This window comes from Fimicolochytrium jonesii (assembly GCF_025526975.1).
Source record: "Fimicolochytrium jonesii strain JEL569 chromosome Unknown EV422scaffold_4, whole genome shotgun sequence".
NCBI lineage: Eukaryota > Fungi > Chytridiomycota > Chytridiomycetes > Spizellomycetales > Powellomycetaceae > Fimicolochytrium > Fimicolochytrium jonesii.
Genome location: NW_026515671.1, coordinates 556,245 through 574,130, shown reverse-complemented (window position 1 = coordinate 574,130; position 17,886 = coordinate 556,245). Strand labels below are relative to the sequence as shown.

The 17,886-nt window shown below is 52.4% G+C and overlaps 7 protein-coding genes across 7 annotated transcripts; 4 read left to right on the top strand and 3 right to left on the bottom strand.

Annotated features, from left to right (window-relative positions):
• The first annotated feature begins 49 nt into the window (after positions 1-49).
• On the top strand, positions 50-4,232 carry EV422DRAFT_309110 (DNA dependent ATPase). The gene is made up of 5 exons (XM_053066165.1): positions 50-372; positions 438-511; positions 582-1,476; positions 1,543-1,960; positions 2,024-4,232. Exons 1-5 carry the CDS (start codon positions 250-252, stop codon positions 4,120-4,122), a joined length of 3,609 nt encoding a protein of 1,202 aa, XP_052928032.1. The 5' UTR covers positions 50-249; the 3' UTR covers positions 4,123-4,232.
• On the bottom strand, positions 4,216-8,874 carry EV422DRAFT_519074 (Rad54b protein). Its single transcript, XM_053069568.1, has 29 exons — positions 8,176-8,874; positions 8,084-8,102; positions 7,964-8,021; positions 7,830-7,908; positions 7,738-7,777; positions 7,523-7,674; positions 7,435-7,466; positions 7,338-7,381; positions 7,205-7,270; positions 7,102-7,146; positions 6,955-7,035; positions 6,821-6,901; positions 6,685-6,759; positions 6,587-6,624; positions 6,487-6,520; positions 6,322-6,416; positions 6,221-6,266; positions 6,133-6,161; positions 5,748-6,071; positions 5,618-5,681; positions 5,493-5,551; positions 5,313-5,428; positions 5,130-5,249; positions 5,043-5,065; positions 4,927-4,987; positions 4,851-4,867; positions 4,718-4,779; positions 4,556-4,660; positions 4,216-4,502 (listed from the first exon to the last, which is right to left on the bottom strand). The coding sequence occupies exons 1-29, from the start codon at positions 8,602-8,604 to the stop codon at positions 4,269-4,271; spliced, it is 2,628 nt and encodes an 875-aa protein (XP_052928031.1). The 5' UTR covers positions 8,605-8,874; the 3' UTR covers positions 4,216-4,268.
• Positions 8,673-9,787, bottom strand: EV422DRAFT_564854 (uncharacterized protein; the record flags this gene model as incomplete). Its single annotated transcript, XM_053072238.1, has 5 exons — positions 8,673-8,711; positions 8,774-8,948; positions 9,012-9,259; positions 9,337-9,534; positions 9,692-9,787. 5 exons carry the CDS (start codon positions 9,785-9,787, stop codon positions 8,673-8,675), a joined length of 756 nt encoding a protein of 251 aa, XP_052928030.1.
• Positions 9,788-10,224: 437 nt separating this feature from the next.
• On the top strand, positions 10,225-11,942 carry EV422DRAFT_493189 (isoprenoid synthase domain-containing protein; the record flags this gene model as incomplete). Its single annotated transcript, XM_053067654.1, has 6 exons — positions 10,225-10,386; positions 10,762-10,899; positions 10,969-11,049; positions 11,119-11,330; positions 11,403-11,688; positions 11,757-11,942. 6 exons carry the CDS (start codon positions 10,225-10,227, stop codon positions 11,940-11,942), a joined length of 1,065 nt encoding a protein of 354 aa, XP_052928029.1.
• Positions 11,943-12,823: 881 nt separating this feature from the next.
• EV422DRAFT_489406 (uncharacterized protein) lies at positions 12,824-13,816 on the top strand (the record flags this gene model as incomplete). Its single annotated transcript, XM_053067440.1, has 4 exons — positions 12,824-12,962; positions 13,125-13,319; positions 13,362-13,619; positions 13,725-13,816. Coding segments are annotated over 4 exons (684 nt in total), but the record flags the coding sequence as incomplete, so codon positions are not given.
• A 374-nt stretch (positions 13,817-14,190) lies between these two features.
• Positions 14,191-16,142, top strand: EV422DRAFT_519052 (uncharacterized protein). Its single transcript, XM_053069567.1, has 5 exons — positions 14,191-14,784; positions 14,848-15,056; positions 15,127-15,300; positions 15,378-15,557; positions 15,641-16,142. The coding sequence occupies exons 1-5, from the start codon at positions 14,351-14,353 to the stop codon at positions 15,784-15,786; spliced, it is 1,143 nt and encodes a 380-aa protein (XP_052928027.1). The 5' UTR covers positions 14,191-14,350; the 3' UTR covers positions 15,787-16,142.
• A 379-nt stretch (positions 16,143-16,521) lies between these two features.
• Positions 16,522-17,764, bottom strand: EV422DRAFT_550000 (uncharacterized protein; the record flags this gene model as incomplete). The annotated part of the gene is made up of 2 exons (XM_053071745.1): positions 16,522-16,964; positions 17,032-17,764. 2 exons carry the CDS (start codon positions 17,762-17,764, stop codon positions 16,522-16,524), a joined length of 1,176 nt encoding a protein of 391 aa, XP_052928026.1.
• Positions 17,765-17,886: the final 122 nt, after the last annotated feature.

Below are 17,886 nucleotides of genomic sequence, written 5' to 3'. Positions count from 1 at the left end.
AGAAGCTCGGATAGTGGGGAAGGAGGAGAAGGAGGGCTGTGGGGAAGGAGAAACGCGCGGACAAATCGTGTCAAGCCAAAAGACTCAAAAGACGTCGTCGGGGGCTGCGTCGGGGGTGACCTGTGGGACTGCCTGCCTGGGAATTGCCACAGTTTGCACCCAGTTCCCTCGCTTTTGCAGAACGCCTTCTCAACTGTATTAACAGCGCTGAAGGGCCCTTCCGCTCTACTTGCGGGCACTGTATCAACCATGGGTAGTGAACAATATGAGCAGGTTGCCCCTGAGCTGCAAGGCATATCCCGCGAACTCGGGGGCGACTTTGTGCTGGGAGTCAGGGACCAGACTCAAATGGAGGAGGATGTTATGGCTGAGGTGAGACTCAGGTATCAGGTGTGATCAGTCGAGGAAAGCAGCCTGCTAACGCGGCAGGAGGACAGGTGGACGAGTCGATGCGGAGACAAGATGCCGAAAACAACGCGAAGAGTCTTGCCAAAGTCCAGAAGCAGCTGAGGTTTGGACTAAGCTATATTCACAAGTCTACGCCTTGAGCTGAAATGATAACCCATCATTCGGGGACACAGTGTCCTCCAAACCCGCCTAAACGCCCTAGAAGAAGAATACGAACTACCCCCAGCCGGCACGACCCGGAAAGGCGTGCAAACAAAAATCCATCGCGTGCGTGACCGCATCGAAGAGCTCGAAGACACCGAGCGCGAGATCCTAGAGCGTATCAGCTCGGGCCAGTCGCGGGAGGAGCAGCTCGGGCTCATGATTTTGGGAAAGGAGACGGAGCGGGAGAAATTGATTAGGACGGGGAAGATTACGCCATTTGATAATGTGAGGGGGGTTAGGCAGGCGCAGACGGGGGGTGAACCGTCGGGTGGGATAGGTGTGGCTGAGGCGCCTACGATTGCGGATGTGAAGGTCGAGGCTGACGAGGAGGGGGTGGTTGACGCCGCGCCGAGGACGCGAACGACTATAAAACGGCGGGTGAAGACGGAAGATAATGATGACGATGAGTTTACACCGACTGGATCAGATGCGTACGATGAGGATGAAGAGGAGCCGCCAGAAAACTCCGATGAGGTGGGCAGTGATGAACAGGAAGATCTGGGTTTGGGCGGCTCGTCCTCTAGTCGAAGCTTTGCGAGCCATCATAACCGCCACGCGGATGATGGCGATGAGGCGACGTATCAGAAGAGGCTGACGGCTTGGGCGTCTCGGAGACGGTGGCACCGGGCTAAGCGGGAGCGTGGGGTGCACTACGCGGAGGCTATACCCGCCGAACAGCTTGAAGCCGACGCTGATCTCGAGATGACGCAGCCATCACCGCAAGATGACGACGCAGAGTTCGATGGTGGGTTCCGGATCCCCGGGGACATTCATTCGTGCTTGTTTGACTACCAGCGGACGTGTGTAAAGTGGCTGTGGGAGCTTCGCAGTCAGGAGACTGGCGGGATCATTGGTGACGAGATGGTGAGGTTCTTGTTCGCTTTTGATAATCAACTACCGTCGCTTATTTGACTGGACACTTCCCTTCAGGGATTGGGTAAAACAATCCAAGTCATAGCCTTCCTCGCCGGTCTTCAATTCTCCAACCTTCTACACGGGCCCATCCTCATCGTATGCCCCGCGACCGTCCTCCGCCAATGGGTACAAGAACTGCACAAATGGTGGCCACCCTTCCGGGCAATCATTTTGCACTCCTCCGGCAGCGGGCTCGTCCCATCCAGCCTCGATGACGACGTGGAAGACTTTGACCCGGAGAAGGATGCTGAAGAGAAACTATTTGATGATGGCGATGGCGATATTTACGAGGATCGACGGGGCGGAGGAGGCGCGGATGGGAAGAAACGGTTTAAGAAACGGAAATTGGCGCCTGTGAAGAAGCAGAAGTCGGCGAATGCGAAGAAGATGTTGGGGCGCGCGGGGGCTCTAGTTGATAGGGTGCTTCAACATGGTCGGTATTGTGGGGCCGTTGGTACGGATTGCGAGGAATGCCACTGACAATCAGGACTTGCAGGCCACATACTGATCACAACCTACGCTGGCATTCGAGTGTATTCCGAGAAACTCCTTCCTGTCAAATGGGCCTGTGCGGTATTAGATGAAGGGCACCAGATCAAAAACCCAGACGCAGACATCACGATAGCATGCAAGCAGCTGAGAACACCACACCGAATCATCCTCACAGGAACGCCCATCCAGAACAACCTCACAGAACTGTGGTCGTTATACGATTTCGTGTTCCCAGGTCGACTAGGGACGCTACCTGTATTTCAAGCGCAGTTCGCCATCCCCGTGCAACTAGGAGGCTACTCGAACGCGACCAATATCCAGGTTCAGACCGCCTACAAGTGCGCATGTGTTCTCCGCGATCTCATCAGCCCATATATGTTACGACGAACAAAAGCCGACGTGGCATCCGATCTGCCGAAGAAGACTGAGCAAGTCCTATTCTGCAGATTGACCCCTTACCAACGTGAGGAATATGAGAGGTTTTTGAGGTCCGATGAAGTGGCGAGCATCCTTTCTGGGAAGCGGCAATCCCTCTACGGTATTGACATCATGCGGAAGATATGTAACCATCCAGACATCCTCCTCCGCGAAACCAAGCAAAACGACGCAGACTATGGTGCCGTGGAACACTCAGGCAAGATGAAAGTCGTGCAAGCGCTTCTCCGGATGTGGAAGACGCAAGGCCACCGCACGCTGCTGTTCTGCCAGACGATTCAGATGCAGGATATCCTCGAAGAGTTCCTGAAAGCGGAAGGGTACCGGTACAGACGGATGGATGGCAGTACGCCGATCAAGAACCGGATCGCGCTTGTAGATGAGTTTAATGGCGACGGATCCGTGTTTGTGTTTCTGTTGACAACCCGTGTGGGTGGGCTTGGGATCAATTTGACGGGCGCCAACAGGATCATCATTTACGATCCGGACTGGAACCCCTCCACCGACGTGCAAGCTCGCGAGCGCGCGTGGCGGATCGGACAGAGAAAGGACGTGACCATATACCGGTTGATGACCTCTGGGACAATCGAGGAGAAGATCTATCATCGTCAAATCTTTAAGCAGTTCTTGACCAACAAGATCTTGAAAGACCCCCGGCAACGCCGGTTTTTCAAGAACAATGATTTGAATGATTTGTTCACGCTGGGTGGCGCTGATGAGCATGGCACGGAGACGGGGGATCTGTTTCATGGGACTAGCGCTGAAATTGACGTGCCGAGTCCCGAGAACGGTACAGGGACAAGTCGCGGCAAGGGGAAACGCAAGGCCGACGGCGACGAAGCGTTAGAGTCCATTGCTACGCTAGACCGTGTCGACGAGTACACACCCCAAGCCGACGACGAAACCACGCAATCGAACTCCACTGACGCCGCCATCCCAACCGCCAACGACGACGACCGCGTCCTCAAATCCCTCTTCTCCAAATCCGGCGTCCACTCCGCCCTGCACCATGACGTAATCATGGACGCCTCCAGCCCCGAGCAACTTATCATTGAGAAGGAAGCCTCGCGCGTAGCCAACGAAGCCATCGCGGCGTTACGGCAGAGCCGCAAACGGATCCGCCAGCGGGAGGGTGTGCATGTGCCTACCTTCACGGGGCGGAACGGCGCAGCGGGGATGGATTCGCCAAGACGCTTTGGGTCGATTACGCCCAGGGGCTCGCCGCTTGCCTCGCCGCGGATGTCGTCGAGGCCGGCGGTGAGCGGGTTTGGGAGCGGGTCCGCCTCGGGGTTCAATAGTGTTTCTGGGAGTGCAAGAGCGTCGCCGAACGTTGGGGGCAATGCTGGCGGACCGGCGTCGTCGGCTTCCATCTTGGGCAACCTCCGCAACCGAAGCGCGATCGAACGCAATAGTGATGGTTTGACTGGGCCGGTGGATGTCGGGTCCATCGACCGGAATGGGCGGCAAGGGATGATATTGCAGATTCAGGAGTTCCTTGGTGCTCGTGAGGGCCGTGCTACCACCCAAGAGATCTTGCGACACTTCAAAAACCAGGTTAAAAACGACGATGCGATTGCGTTCAAGAAAATGCTGAAAGGCATTGCTACCCTTACACAACCCGAAACTCCTGGCCCTGCCATATGGGTGCTCAAGAACGATTTCAAATGAGCAAAGCTATCAAATCCATTTTCATGTACATAATTTCTAGTTCCCCATCTATATTGTCTGACAACATGTACATAACAAAACTGAACATTCTAACCTAACATAGAACCCTGAATTTGCAAGTCCCATAGCGCGCGCGTATGTGTGATCTAACTAGTCTCAGCACTCGCGGTGGGAACTGCAGGAGCAAACACGCGATGAAAAATGAAAGAGAGTACGCTCGATGTCTCAGGTCGCTGCAATAGGTTTCCGAGCTCGCAATCCGCCGCTGCTAGCTCTTCATGTTTTCCCGTGGGGGTTTCCCCTGAGGTCGGGATATGCGACCATTCTTGTAGTTGAGCCAGGCAGTCGATTGCCGAGGCCATGGGAAGCGCTTTCCTGCCCTTTCGGAGTGTCAGACGGGCGGTGTTACGGCATGAATGCGAGGGGAACCTACCGAACAGCTACATCCTACGAGGTCATGAGTGAGGCATTCAGTCTCGGACTCGAGCTTGAAGATGTTCTTCAAGTCTGCGACGGTGAACCCGTTCCCTTCAGTAGCCTACTGAAACCGTTAGTCAAAAACTCGCGGAAATGACAAGTCTTAGTCCATAATAACTTTTTGATCAATGATGCTATCGCTCAGACCTAGCTTCGTAAGCTGCCTTTGATAGATTCGTTCTGCGTCGAGAGTGAGAACTTGCGGTTGTCGAAAGGTAAGCATTTTGCGAGAATGTCTGAGGTAGACTTACCCTCAATCGTGCCAGTACTAGAAAAGCAAATGAGTCGTCTGAGTAGTAGGCGGCCGAAGTAGTTTGGTAGACTCACCTCAAGAATCGATATATTTTCACTGGTCGGCGCTGGCCATCACGCCAGATACGGGCCATGGCTGCTCTTTTCATATGAGCAAGGGATCATCTCGATAGGGCGGCCCGAAAACCTACCTTGTTGGCAAATACTTGGATTCCTACCCCGCTCCGTTAGTAAGCCTATCCCGTGCCTCCATCACAAGAGCTGCCGAAGTGGCTTACCAGTCGATGTCAAACAAGATCAAGCGAGACGCCCCCACCAAGTTCAACCCCACACCTCCCGCCTTGCTGCTGAGGAGGAAGATGAAGCACGACGCGTTGCTGTTGAACTTGTCGACCAGACTAGAAGCAAGCGACATTGAGCCCCTGACTGCAAGGATCTTCATGTATTCATCAGGTATTTACTCTTGACGATTCTGCACCGCCGTGCTTCCGTCGAGGCGCAGCCTGTCATATCCTTTTTGCTCGCAGAGCCTTTCAATTAAGTCCAAGGTTTGTGTCCAATTGGAGACAATCACCACCTGATGAATAAACGGAACTTGGTCAACTCTGCGCCGGAAACCCAAGCCATGGAGCACAGGGCACCTTTTCCTCAGTCTTCGTTCGGATCTCATGCAACAACATGACGAGAAGATCCATTTTGCCTGGAGTGAACAGGAAGGAAGTGAGTGAACCGATGGGCTGTGAACTTGGTGGCACAAACAATATACCTGAGTTTGTCATGTTTTCCGTTGCTAGTTTGTGTTCAAAGCCCTCAGTCTCCTCCTCCGACAGCTTGATTGAAACCAATCAGCATTGTGCTCATGCTATAGAATAACTTGCGCTTCTAAAACACATTACCAACGTCGGCGAGTTGACGAGTTTCTTCAACACCGTGATGTACTTCAAAGCATTGCTCATCGTTGACGTCTGGTCGGTCAAATGGGTACGGTCATACAGCCTGACAACATGCTTGTATATCGCCGTCTGCGTTGGCGTTGGTCTGACAAAAAGAACCATTTCATGCTTTGCGGGAAGGTAGCAAGAGTTCACTTCCGACGTCCTCCGCAGAACGAAAAGCTCCGTCAAACGACTTAATTCTGCCGCACGAGCTTGCCCCAGTTCGAGCTCAGTGGTGTTACAGCCTGGCTCGCGACTGCGCTTGATCGGTTCTTCATAGACTTTCTGTTGGATGATTTCATTCAGACGCTGCGTATGAACGCTTTGCATGGTACCTTAGACTTACTCGGAAGGTGGCGGCCGTTCCAAGAAGACCTTATCCGCGTTCCAATGAGTGTCCACGATGATTCCTTAAGTTGTTCCGCGCAACATACCTGGGTTGACAAAATCTACCATGGCGTAAAATTCTCCTAAATCATTCTGAAATGCAAGTGTTGGCAAACCGGTCTCTCGCAAATGAGGAAGTCTCAAGTACCTGAATCGGTGTGCCGGACAAGATGACGCGCCGCCGTGTCTTAATAGAGTTGAGCGCTTGGCTGGTGCGCATCTGAGCATTCTTCAGTCGATGTCCTGTTGTGCACGCTTCAAGATGAGGATGACGGCACGGCATCTTGAACCTTCGAGCCATGCGCATGCGTACCCTCGTCACAGACAACGATGTCGAAGTTCCCTTCCTTCGGGACGATATGATTTTTGTCAAGGCTGTACTCGTCCAACCGGAGGAAGAACCGTTTGCGTACCTGTATGGTTTTGAAGCAAGATCGCATCTTCTCATAACCTGAAAATACCATCGAGTCAACGACTTCGGATTGACATGCATAAACAGCGATAAGCATACCTATCACCAGCACTTGATAAATGCGGCCGGCGTTGAAGCTCTGCGCTGCCTCCGAATCAGTGGTTATCGCCATCACTGCAAAAAGATAGATCAGTACACCGGATATTCGCTGGCCGCCTAATGTTGCCTCATTTACCTTGGATGCGTTGATCACCTAGCCACTTCTTGAACTCGTTCTTCCAGTTGATGACAAGGGATGCCGGGCATACAACCAAGGCTGCGCGGCGTCAGCGTCCACGGACGGATCATACGGACACTATCAAATCTCACCTCGTTTCAAAGGCGGAACACCAACGTGGCTCGACTGCTTCAGGAGAGTCCACAATAGTGCTATTGTCTGCACCGTTTTGCCTGGAGAACAAAGATACCCACAGTTCGACTAGGGCGTGTAACAGAAGGCTCTGCGACTGGGCATACCTAGTCCCATTTCATCTGCAAGGATTGCACCTGCTCCCTCGTAATCTGCGGCAAAAGGTTAGAAAAAGACCTGCTCCATGCGGGATGTGAGATTTCCGCGTACCTTTCATTTGATTCACGCATTCGTAGAGAAACGTAACGCCTAGCCGTTGGTGCGCACGAAGATGTCCTACAAGAATATTTCCGGTTGTTGGAGTCTACTCCCTCATTTTCGTACTGGAAAAGTAAGAACCCACGTGCAATGTACGGATCGACTACCACATCCATCACATTTCTCTTTCTAGAAGATGGCGTTAGTTGGGACGGACAACAAGCGCTTCTTGAAGTACAGACCTAGACGCAGTGTCCTTGGGCCGCGGCATCACCTGTGGAAAGTCCGGTGAGCAGCAGTCCGACAAGGAATGAATATGCAAAGACGTACCAACGCATCGGGGGCATCTGGGCTATGACGTGGGGTTGTGACGGATGCAGACGCAGATGAGTCCTTTGGACCGCTGAATAGACTTTTGAAGGTCTTCGCCGCCAAAGCGATCTTCTTGGGCTCTGCTGCAAAAGATTGCTTGACAAAGCACTCTGGATTCCATCTTTTGGTCAGCACAGGCACGTGGTCTCATTTCGAAAAGAGAGGCGACTCACTTCCGCTGATATAGTTTTCCCAAGGGATTGGGGCCCCGACCTGATTTTGTTACCACAGCTGCGACGGAGTGCAACGCACAAATCCAGCTTACCTCTGCTTCCAGCCGCCCGATACTCAAAGGACATCCGTCCGACAATGGATCCGAGTTCGCAAACGTTACTTTGCCCAGCCTAGAACAATAGGGGTGAGTATCCCGCCAAGCTACACAACTTCTCCGCAACTTACTCCTTCGCTTGCATGTCAAGGAGGACACACTTGCTGTTACGCATCACCACGATTCCATCTATCTCGGATGGGGTATCCATGAGCACAGGCAAGTCGGAGACTAGCACAGTTTAGCTTCACCTCCTTCCCAAGTCTTGTTCTTCCCACGGGAATGATACGAGAGTCCGTTGATATAAGACACGGTTCCAAAAGTCCCTCGCCAGGGAACTGACCTTTTTTTGCTGCCGCTTCCTGTACACAGCGCTGTAGCAGCGGACAACTTCTTCTGATGTTTCCGCGGCCGAGTTGGCTGAAGGGTGGCCTGCCGGAGCCGGGGTCTTCTTCAGGACTTTGGCACCCGCTGGGGGGGTTTGTGGCGTTAGAGGGCTTCTAAAGGTAGATAGCGGCTTGAACCTTTTGAAGGCCGGCTTCTTCTCGTCCGCAGGACGTTTCAGTGGATTCGAAGCCATCTTGATAACAAGATGCAGGCTCACCACCGAGAATTCGTCGCGTGAGAAAGTTGGAAAGTTTATTAAAAGTCGGACTGCCAAGTACGCGCAGCCCGCACGTCCGAACACGCACGCATATAGATAGAACGAAAGCAGGTGTTGCAAGGTATCGATTTTTATGCGTATGGCTATAAGAGTTCTATATGCCACCATCAGATTCTATGTCAAGTGTGTGAACCGTCTGGGACTATCGAAGCTACAGGATCGACTGATCTAACACCTCATAGGACCTTCGCTTCGTTTTTGAGCTTGTCGATAAGCTACGAAGAACGACATGAGTTGATGTGCTCAACATGTAGCTTCAGTAGCCTCCATGACATACCTCATCGACGCTCTCGACCTTCTTTCCACCAGATCGCTTGGGAGGCTCAGCAATGTTGATGGTTTCAATTGAAGCAGTGATATCCACACCAAGATCTTGGGGCTTGAACACCTCCATCTTCTTCTTCTTGGCCTTCATGATGTTTGGTAGTGTAGCATACCGTGGTTCGTTCAACCTACAGGAAAGTCTCGTCTGAGAGGGATACCGATGCAGAAAACAGTAATCGAAGGCCACATACCGGAGGTCCGTGGTAACAATAGCGGGGAACCTTGTCGAGATAGTTTCCAGACCACCGTCAACTTCCCTGGTGACTGTCAATTTATCGCCAGCAACTTCAAGCTTGTTGGCGAAGGTACCCTGCGACCATCCCAAAAGACCAGCAAGCATCTGGCCCGTCTGACTGCTGTCGTCATCGATGGCTTGCTTTCCCAAAATGACCAGCTCCGGCTTCTCCTTGTCGGCGACGGCCTTGATCAACTTAGCCACCTATTTCCACACGTTCATTTTCAGAATTGCGATCCCGCTGCCTCAAGCCTTAAACGCGGGTGAACCTAGCGACGCACCTGAAGAGGCAAGACTTCCGTTCCCTCAGGCACATCCACGTGCACGGCGCGATCAGCTCCCATAGCCAAAGCGGTCCGAAGAGTCTCCGTACTCTTTGCTCCACCAATGCTCAAGGCGATGACTTCCTTTGCAGCCTTCTTTTCCTTCAGCCGTACAGCCTCCTCCACGGCGATTTCGTCAAAAGGATTCATGGAGTGCTAGAAAAGAAAGGTGAAAGGTCAGAGAACATGAACTCAAAAGTACATGGTCGTCACCAATATTGCATTGACTACATCCCCATTGTACATATGTCTCGAGGGCGCACTAGTCAATGCGATGGAAAAAACGACGGACTAACATCGAGAGCAAACGTACCTTGACATTTGTGTCGATTTTACCGCCGGTCACTCGGACCTTGACGGCATAGTCAATCACCCTCTTCACGGGGACAAGAATCCGGTTCAACGTCATGGCTGTGAGGTATGCCCACGGTACAGATGTGCGGAGACTTGAGATCGAGGTCTAATTCCGCAATTCGGGAAATGAGGCAACAACAATCGCGGGAGTCCTCGCGCCTCTCGCGCACACGCTCACACGTCGAAAGCACGTCGGGCCACCTCGGGTCGCTCGCAAACCACCGTTCGACATGGAAAAGAGGAACAGCATGCCTTCGCATCACGACCACAGTCCTCCGCCTATATATAGTGTCTCCACCCGGGGTCTCGGTCCCTCCAGCTAGCCCTGCAATCATATCCGTCCAAACACTCTTCTGCCGCCGTCAAACGGCCCTCTTCCGACGAGGTCTCTCACGCGCAACTGCAACAAACCGAGTTGTCCTTCGCCCTCCGTCACCAGCAGCACCACCTCACAGCGAACCTATAATTCCCTCAGACGTCATCTATCGAAAGATGGCTACAGCACCTGCACCCGTTACGAAGGCCCTGGAGGCTCCAGCGAAACCCAATGAGAAAAATGCCTTCATGGAGACCTTCGAAATTATATCGGAGGATATTGTTCAGGACTTGGGGAACTACAAGGTGCCCAAAGAGGGTGTCGAACATATCAAGAGGGTTAGTTGAGAAGGAACGAGGAGGAGAGGGGATATTTGAAGGGGAAAGATCTGGAGAAGGAGGGGAGGATGTGGAGGGAGGGATTCTGAGAAAGAGAATCGAATACGACGCATTACAACCTTGCCGAACGGAGCGAGGCTCAAGCAAATCGTATCCAGCGTAGGTTCATTGCAGCGAGCGAAGCGACGCGCAAGATCAGAGTACTCTTACGATGCATTACGAAGAAGCATAGCAAAGCAGAGCCTAAGTCGATTGCGTGGCGACGTACAGGGTAGCTAGCAGTGCGGTATTGCTTGAATTGTCATTGATCTATAGCCTTCGATCGCCATTTCGTCTGGCTTTTCGTTGACCGTTCCTTTTGATTTGGTTTTACAGATGCTGCACTACACGGTTCCGGGCGGCAAACTCAACCGCGGTCTCACTGTCCCGTCTGCGCTGAAGTCCCTGTTTAAGCGCGATTTGACGAAAGACGAGTTGTTCAAGGCCCAGGTTTTGGGATGGGGTGTTGAATGGGTGGGTTTGGGTAGGAATGACTCTCACGAAAAGGCTCAGAAACTCATGTCGGTTGCCCCCACATCACAGCTGCAAGCGTTCTTCCTCATTACCGATGATATCATGGATGGCTCCATCACAAGGCGCGGACAACCATGCTGGTACAAGCAGGTAAGTGAAGACTCAGTCTTGCTCAGGAAGGCCGCGAACACTGATCAAACGGTTCTTGAAATGCAATAGCCCGACATTGGAATGATTGCCATCAACGACGCCATCATCTGCGAAAGCGCCATCTACCGGCTGCTGAAGAAGTACTTTCGCGCCGAGGCGTACTACCCCGAACTTGTGGAGATGTTCCACGAAGTCACCTACCAGACCGAGCTCGGGCAGATGATGGATCTGCTGACCGCCCCAGAAGACCATGTCGATCTTTCCAAGTTCTCCCCTCAAAAGTAAGATGTGGTGCAACTTCCCTCCTATTTCACCTGGGTCGACTTCTCACATTTCCAGCTCACTGCACAAAGACACGCCTACATAGTAGAATACAAGACCGCTTATTATTCCTTTTACCTTCCCATCGCTCTGGCCATGCGCCTGGCCGCCATCACCGATGAAAAAGCTTACGCACAGGCCAAAGCTGTACTTCTCCCTCTCGGCGAGTATTTCCAGGTCCAGGACGACTACTTGGACTGCTATGGGAGCCCGGAGGTCATTGGGAAGGTTGGGACTGACATCGAGGACAACAAGTGTGGGTGGTTGATCATTCAAGCATTGGAACGCGCTACTGTTGAACAGCGGCAGTTGTTGGATGTAAGTGCTGTGTTTTGGGTCGATTTTTCATTCTGCGGGGATCCCACTAACGTGCTCCCACAATCTAGGCAAACTACGGGCAAAAGTCCCCTGAAAATGTGGCCATTGTCAAGCGCATCTATGAGCAACTTCACCTTGAAACGGTCTACCGTGAGTACGAGGACCGCAGCTACAAGCGGATCTCCGAACTCATTGAGCAGATTGATGAAAGCTTGCTGCCGAGGGATATCTTTGTTACTTTCATGAACAGGTAATTTGGCGAGGGGTCGCTCGGCGTGAGGGAAGGGGGTTTTGATGTGGTTATTTTTGATTGACTTCTCTCTTCGTCTTAACCTGCCGACACAGAATCTACAAACGCAAGTCGTGATTCATTTGACCGTAGAGTCGCAATAGCAACGAGTAATAGGTTGTGCATTGTACAGTATATTTAGACTCGGTAGAATACATGGAGGTTTTCCGCATATTGGTGTTCCGCAGAGTCGGGCATCAACCCGGTTTTAGGGGGTTACTGGACATGGATGGAGTTAACGCATGCAGGCGTGCTCGGCGCTTCTGAAATTCGATCATACCGGCTTTGACACTCGATCTCAAGCCGGCTTTAAGGCGCATCCCTTACTCTCTGCAGCTTCGGTAGTCCCCAATGGCTTCTCTGTACGCCGCTCTGTTGGCGGCGAATCCCTCCGAAGACACTGCGGCACCAAATTCAAATCGCTCACAGCAACCCAATGAGTCGACGAGCACTATCCCGACGCCTGCGACAACAGCTCCGTCTCCGTCTGTTACTCCCTCCACAGCAAAGGTGGTTGTCCCCGCTGGTTGGGCTACTACCCAGCGACTATTTCAGCCGGTCCCGATAAAGCGGAAACCGATAACGAACAACAGGCCGAAACCGATGCTGGTCGGCAAGCCGAAGGCTATGGAGAATGCTGCAAAGTGGGCCAACGCGGCAGCGTCGTTAAAGGATCCAGCAGCGCTAGCGAAAGGAAATAAAGCGGCCGAAGAAGCCAATCATACGGCCTTGGGTGAACGAGCAGATAGAAAGATCTTGCGAGAGGAACTGAGCAGCATAAGCGACTCGGCAAACGTCGGGGCGGGGGGAAACAATGGAAAGCCGTTGCCACCGCCGCAGGACATCTACGATCCTCTCCGGCCGAACGACTATTATCAGTTCAAGCGTGAAGCGAAGCGCAGAAAACAGCATGCGAAGCGACAGGCGCTAGAGGAGATTTCTGGCAGATATCCGCCGAAAGGCGGGGATCGAAGCCGGGGGAGAAGTCGAAGCCGATCAAGGTCGAGATCACGGTCACCGCGAAGGAGGAGAACAGGGCGGGAAGATGAAGATTGGGAGAGATCCGAGAGAGGAGGAATTGGTGGCAGTCATGCATACATCTCTCGCAATTCCTCCTCACAAAGCTCACCACCACGCCAAACGACAGAATCCGTGGCATTCTCTCCACCCACGAGTTCACAGTGGGCCGCACCGCCGACCCCATCACAGCCCATACCGGACGTTTCTTCCGGTGAAGAAGCGTATCTACGTCGGTTACGGTTATCTCAGCCCTCCGCGCCGAACCCCCCACCAGTCGTCCCACCCACACCTCCTGTCGCACATCAGCAGACATCGGAACCACGTCCCACGGTCATATCTGCGCCGTTCATACCATTCAAACCAGCAAGCATACAACCGCACTCCCATCCACAATCGCGCATGCAAAGACCAATACAGCCATCGCAATCACCTGTCATACTTCTCAAAAACATGGTTGGACCTGGGCAGGTCGACGCAGACTTGCAGAACGAGACGGCGGAAGAGTGCACACGCTTTGGACGGGTCACGAAATGCGTTGTGTATGAGCTGCCGTACGCAGTGGGTGAAAGCGAAGCGGTCCGAATCTTTGTGGAGTTTGTGGACCATGCCAGTGCCGCAAGAGGTAAGGATCTGCGGTTGGAATGCAAGTTCATCCGCTTGATCCAAGCGTCGGAAAACGCGTGTGTGTCATATTTACTGAGTGAACACCCTTTTCCTCTCGTATTAGCACTCAACGAACTAAACGGACGATTCTTTGGCGGGCGTGTTGTGTCTGCAAGTTTCTACGACCCCGACCAGTTCCGGAAAGGTCAATACGACGATTGAGCGCTGATAGTATATGAGGACCCCATCCGACGGGTTGGAATGAGAACGGCTAGGAAAAGGGGGATGCGAAGGGCGATATATACCCGAATCTTCCGTCACATATCATGCACTACGGCGTTCGCTCAGCAAATCGGAGTACTATGCTCTTGTTAGTCCCTCTCAGCCGTTTGTCCATATGTATAGGTCTTCATTGGTCGCAACTTTCTTTCGGAGGTCGGTTTCGTTTTGGTAATACATCTCCGGCTACTGTTGGGCTGCCAATTTTCCTTCTTTTGTGCGAAAGCGTTCAGAAAGGAGAGGACGGTTTATCTCGCGGTTTATCTGACCGGGAGACGCGTTGACAGCGCGTTGACCAGCGTTCACCATGCGGAGAGTTCTCTCGGTCCTGCGAAGCTTGTTTTAACTTCATCGTACGGTTTTCGCAAACTCCATACCTCACGCATCTTCTCATTTTGAGCATCCAGAAACGCAAATCGATGAAAGCATAGATATCGTCTCCAGAAATACTCACGAAATAACTGTACAAACATGGGACCTCTGGTCAAGGTCTCACCACCACCACACACCCCTAATGTCGCGGCACTGAAGACCGCCTTGAAAGCGCAACCACAAGCATATCCTGACCACACTGCAAGTCAGATTCTAGCCCGGGACAGTCAAACCTCACTTACCGGTACTGAGGGCACAGACACGGCATCGAAAATCCCGGATTCTAGCACGGAACTCCTCTCAACGCTGCAGAGCAGTAGCAGCGACTTGACTGTTCAAACCTCGTCGCCAGCGGGGAGTGAGGGCACTGCAAGAACAAAACGACCACGAGAGGAGGACGCATCTGATGATGCGGCAGGGGCCAAGGATGGGCTGGCGATGAACAATGAAAGCGTGGCGGAAGCGGGGAAGGTTATCAAACGAAGAAGGAAGGAACGCAAGGGAGACACTTCAGTTTTGGATGCTGCAAATAGGTGGGGACTGGGCGCTGCGGGTGCGAAACTATGGTGCATCATCATCTGACATCCATAGTATAGGATTTTCCCGGAGTATCTGAGATTAACGAACGAGCTATTTGCCGGGTTTGAGGGATTGGCTCCTGGGTGCACTGAGAGGAGGGACAGAAGGCAGGAGGCCCGGTCTTCGACAGAGTCAGGGGCCAGTAAGCCGATACTAGAGCACCCCACCAAAACATTGCGAAAACTCCTTGCATTAGGTGCTGAGAAGGATGCATTTGTTGCACGTTGTGAGTTTCTCGTAGATCGTTGGCGTTGGATCAGCGGAAGGATATCTGATCCTGTTCCTTTGTTACCTAGTGACTGCACAGCAAAAGTTGCAGGACGAAGTGGACGAAGCAAACATGCAATTGTTAGATATACGGGCCGGCACTGCGGAGCTCTGTCGATTGATTGGACGAAAAAGACGGGAAGGCGCTGATCTACTCGACGAAGCTAGGCCGGCACTGAAACAGGCGAAAGCAGCTGCCGCAGGTAAGATTCTCCCAAGGTGCTCAAGCAGCCTGACTTCTAAAATGGTCTTCATTGCTAATTCACAAATCCTGCTGCAGAACGTCTGAACGTGGAAGATCTCACCTCATATGCCATTCGCCTCTCGAAGTTCACAATGGAAGCACCTGTCCTTGGTCGTGGTCACGAGCCACCGATTCCACAGGAGCATCACATGAGGATGAGCTTGCTCTTTCAGCAAGGCCATGGCCTTGGTCGGCAGACCACCCCGGAAGCAAAAGGTACCTCCCCAATGCACAAATGCGTTTTCGTCACGGCATACGGATTGCTCACTTACTCTTTACCCTTGGTGGTCATATCAAAGAAGAAAAGACACCAGAGCATGTGTTACCTTTCAACTTCATTCCCGATGGCGACGAACACAAAGACGATATTTTCGCCGCGGCCACGAAGCCATTCGGAGGAGAGGATGACGACTCGGATGGTGATCCACTGGATCTTGACTTCTGAATATTTCCCAGTACGACGGGCGGTGAAGATTATCGGGCAGCGGAAGAAGTAGGACCCAAGAAGGAAGGCTGCTGACCGCGGCTGGAAGAGTTTAAGGCTTATGAAGAGCTTGCGGGGCAGTTTTGCATGGCGAAGAATTGGCTGAGCATGTTTTGATAGCCGAAGAGGAGCGGCTGTTGGCTGCCGATCGTTCGAAAGACCTGGCAAGGAGCGGAGGAGGAAAGACTGCCCGAGGAGCGGCGGTCACTTTTGGAAAACCCTACTGTGCATCCACGTATATACCCCACCTACGGATCTGGTGCGCTTTAAGGTTCATTTTTTGGCTCTGATACATTGATAGAAATATAAATTACAATTCCATGTTACAAAATTGTTGGGTGTTGCCTACTCTATAGTCTAAAGCTAGTTTCATCGAGATACTCCGTAGTGTGTAAATTCCTCAGGCCATTTGCCACATCGAAGACTTTATCGTGGGAAAAAAAAGTTGCCTGTCCACATCCTAATGAGCCTTGGACTCCAAGAGCGACAGACGCGTGTTTCCCATCTAATGTGACAGTATCGAAGGTAACGCGGCAAGTCTTGTTGCGCACGTTGTTCTAATCCACTCGGCCGAGCTTCTTCAGCGTCGTGGTGCCCTTCTCCAAAAATGTTGACGCTATGGGCCAATGGTACGGCAGCCAGGCCTCTTCTTCTGCAGGTATTCCCGAAGTCTCCCAGCCGGCCTCTCCTCGCGGCTCATTGAGCTACGGTGTAAGCCACTTTCATGACCGTTTCGTAGTCAGGTGCATCTGGGATGTACGGGCAATCCGGTCCCAGTGCCGCGTCGACCTTCGCATGCGATTGTTCCGTCTGGCCCTTCTCCGTCAGCCCTTTTTCCCGCAAGATCGCCGCTTTCTGTTCGCGTTCTTGCCGCACTTTGACCAGGTACTCTTGTAATCCTAGCAGTTCAGCCATTCCCTCGTATGACTTCGTTCTTGCCATAGTTTCGCGGAACTCCTTTCCAAGAGCGCCGGGCCACATGAGAAGCAGGCAGTATTTGGCGTTGTGATACGGCATGTCGTAGTCGATGGCTGTTCGGAAGTATTCTGCCATTACTTCTTGAATTGGAAGGAGACCTTCTGGCCGGAAAACTGACACGTTGTATTGTGGCGCTCGTGCCAACATGAAAGATGTGATGCCTACCAGGTGGACACGACGGTCAGGAAACAGAACGATGTATATGAGGAAAGAGCACGCAAAACCTACCACTTGAACGGGTCAGCTTCCGCATGTCTTCCATGCTAAAGACATCTCCATTCGCAATAACCGGTATGCTGACCACCTTCGCCAGTTCATCGAAGTATTCCCAATGTCCTGGATCTGACGGCTTCTCGTCTTGGAATCTACAATGCACGCCGATTGCGCTGACACCAGTAGCTTCTATGCGACGCATCAACGCAGCGGTTCGCTCCAAGGACGTTTCCGTATCGGTCGCAGGCAGTAGACGGATTTTGCAAGTGACAGGAATGGTCAACTCTGCTTTTAATCGTTCAAGAATTGCAATCAATCGATCAGGATCGGACAATAATGCAGCGCCCATGCTCGATACGAGCGAAAAACGTTTCGGGCATCCACAGTTAAGATCTATTCCGGCGACATCGCCAGCGACCACCTTGGCGGCCTGCACTGCTAGTTCAGGATCGCCCGTGCCCAGTTGCACAACGAGTCGGCTAAGCTCCGAAGGATGAAAGCGCAAGGTCAAGGTCTTTGCATCCTGCTCGATATAGTCGATTGTTCCTAGGAGTTCATTGACTACCCGTTTGGACTTGATCAACCGCTTGTCGACCGTTTCAGGACTATACACAATATCAGCGCCGTACTTCAACGCTAGCAGTCGCATGGTCATTGTGCCCACACGAACCATTGGCGCAAGGATAAGTTTGCCCCGATAGTCCAACGGTAATGCCGAATTGGACTTGGTGTCGTTTTCTTTCGACATGGTGACGGCCTCTTCTGTTTGCGGGTCCGTCCCCAAGTCGGAAAGTCTGACCTGAACACCCATCCGACGTCGTATCTAAGAACAAGTGTGCCGATCTTCAGAAAGCTTTCCCAACTTCTCGT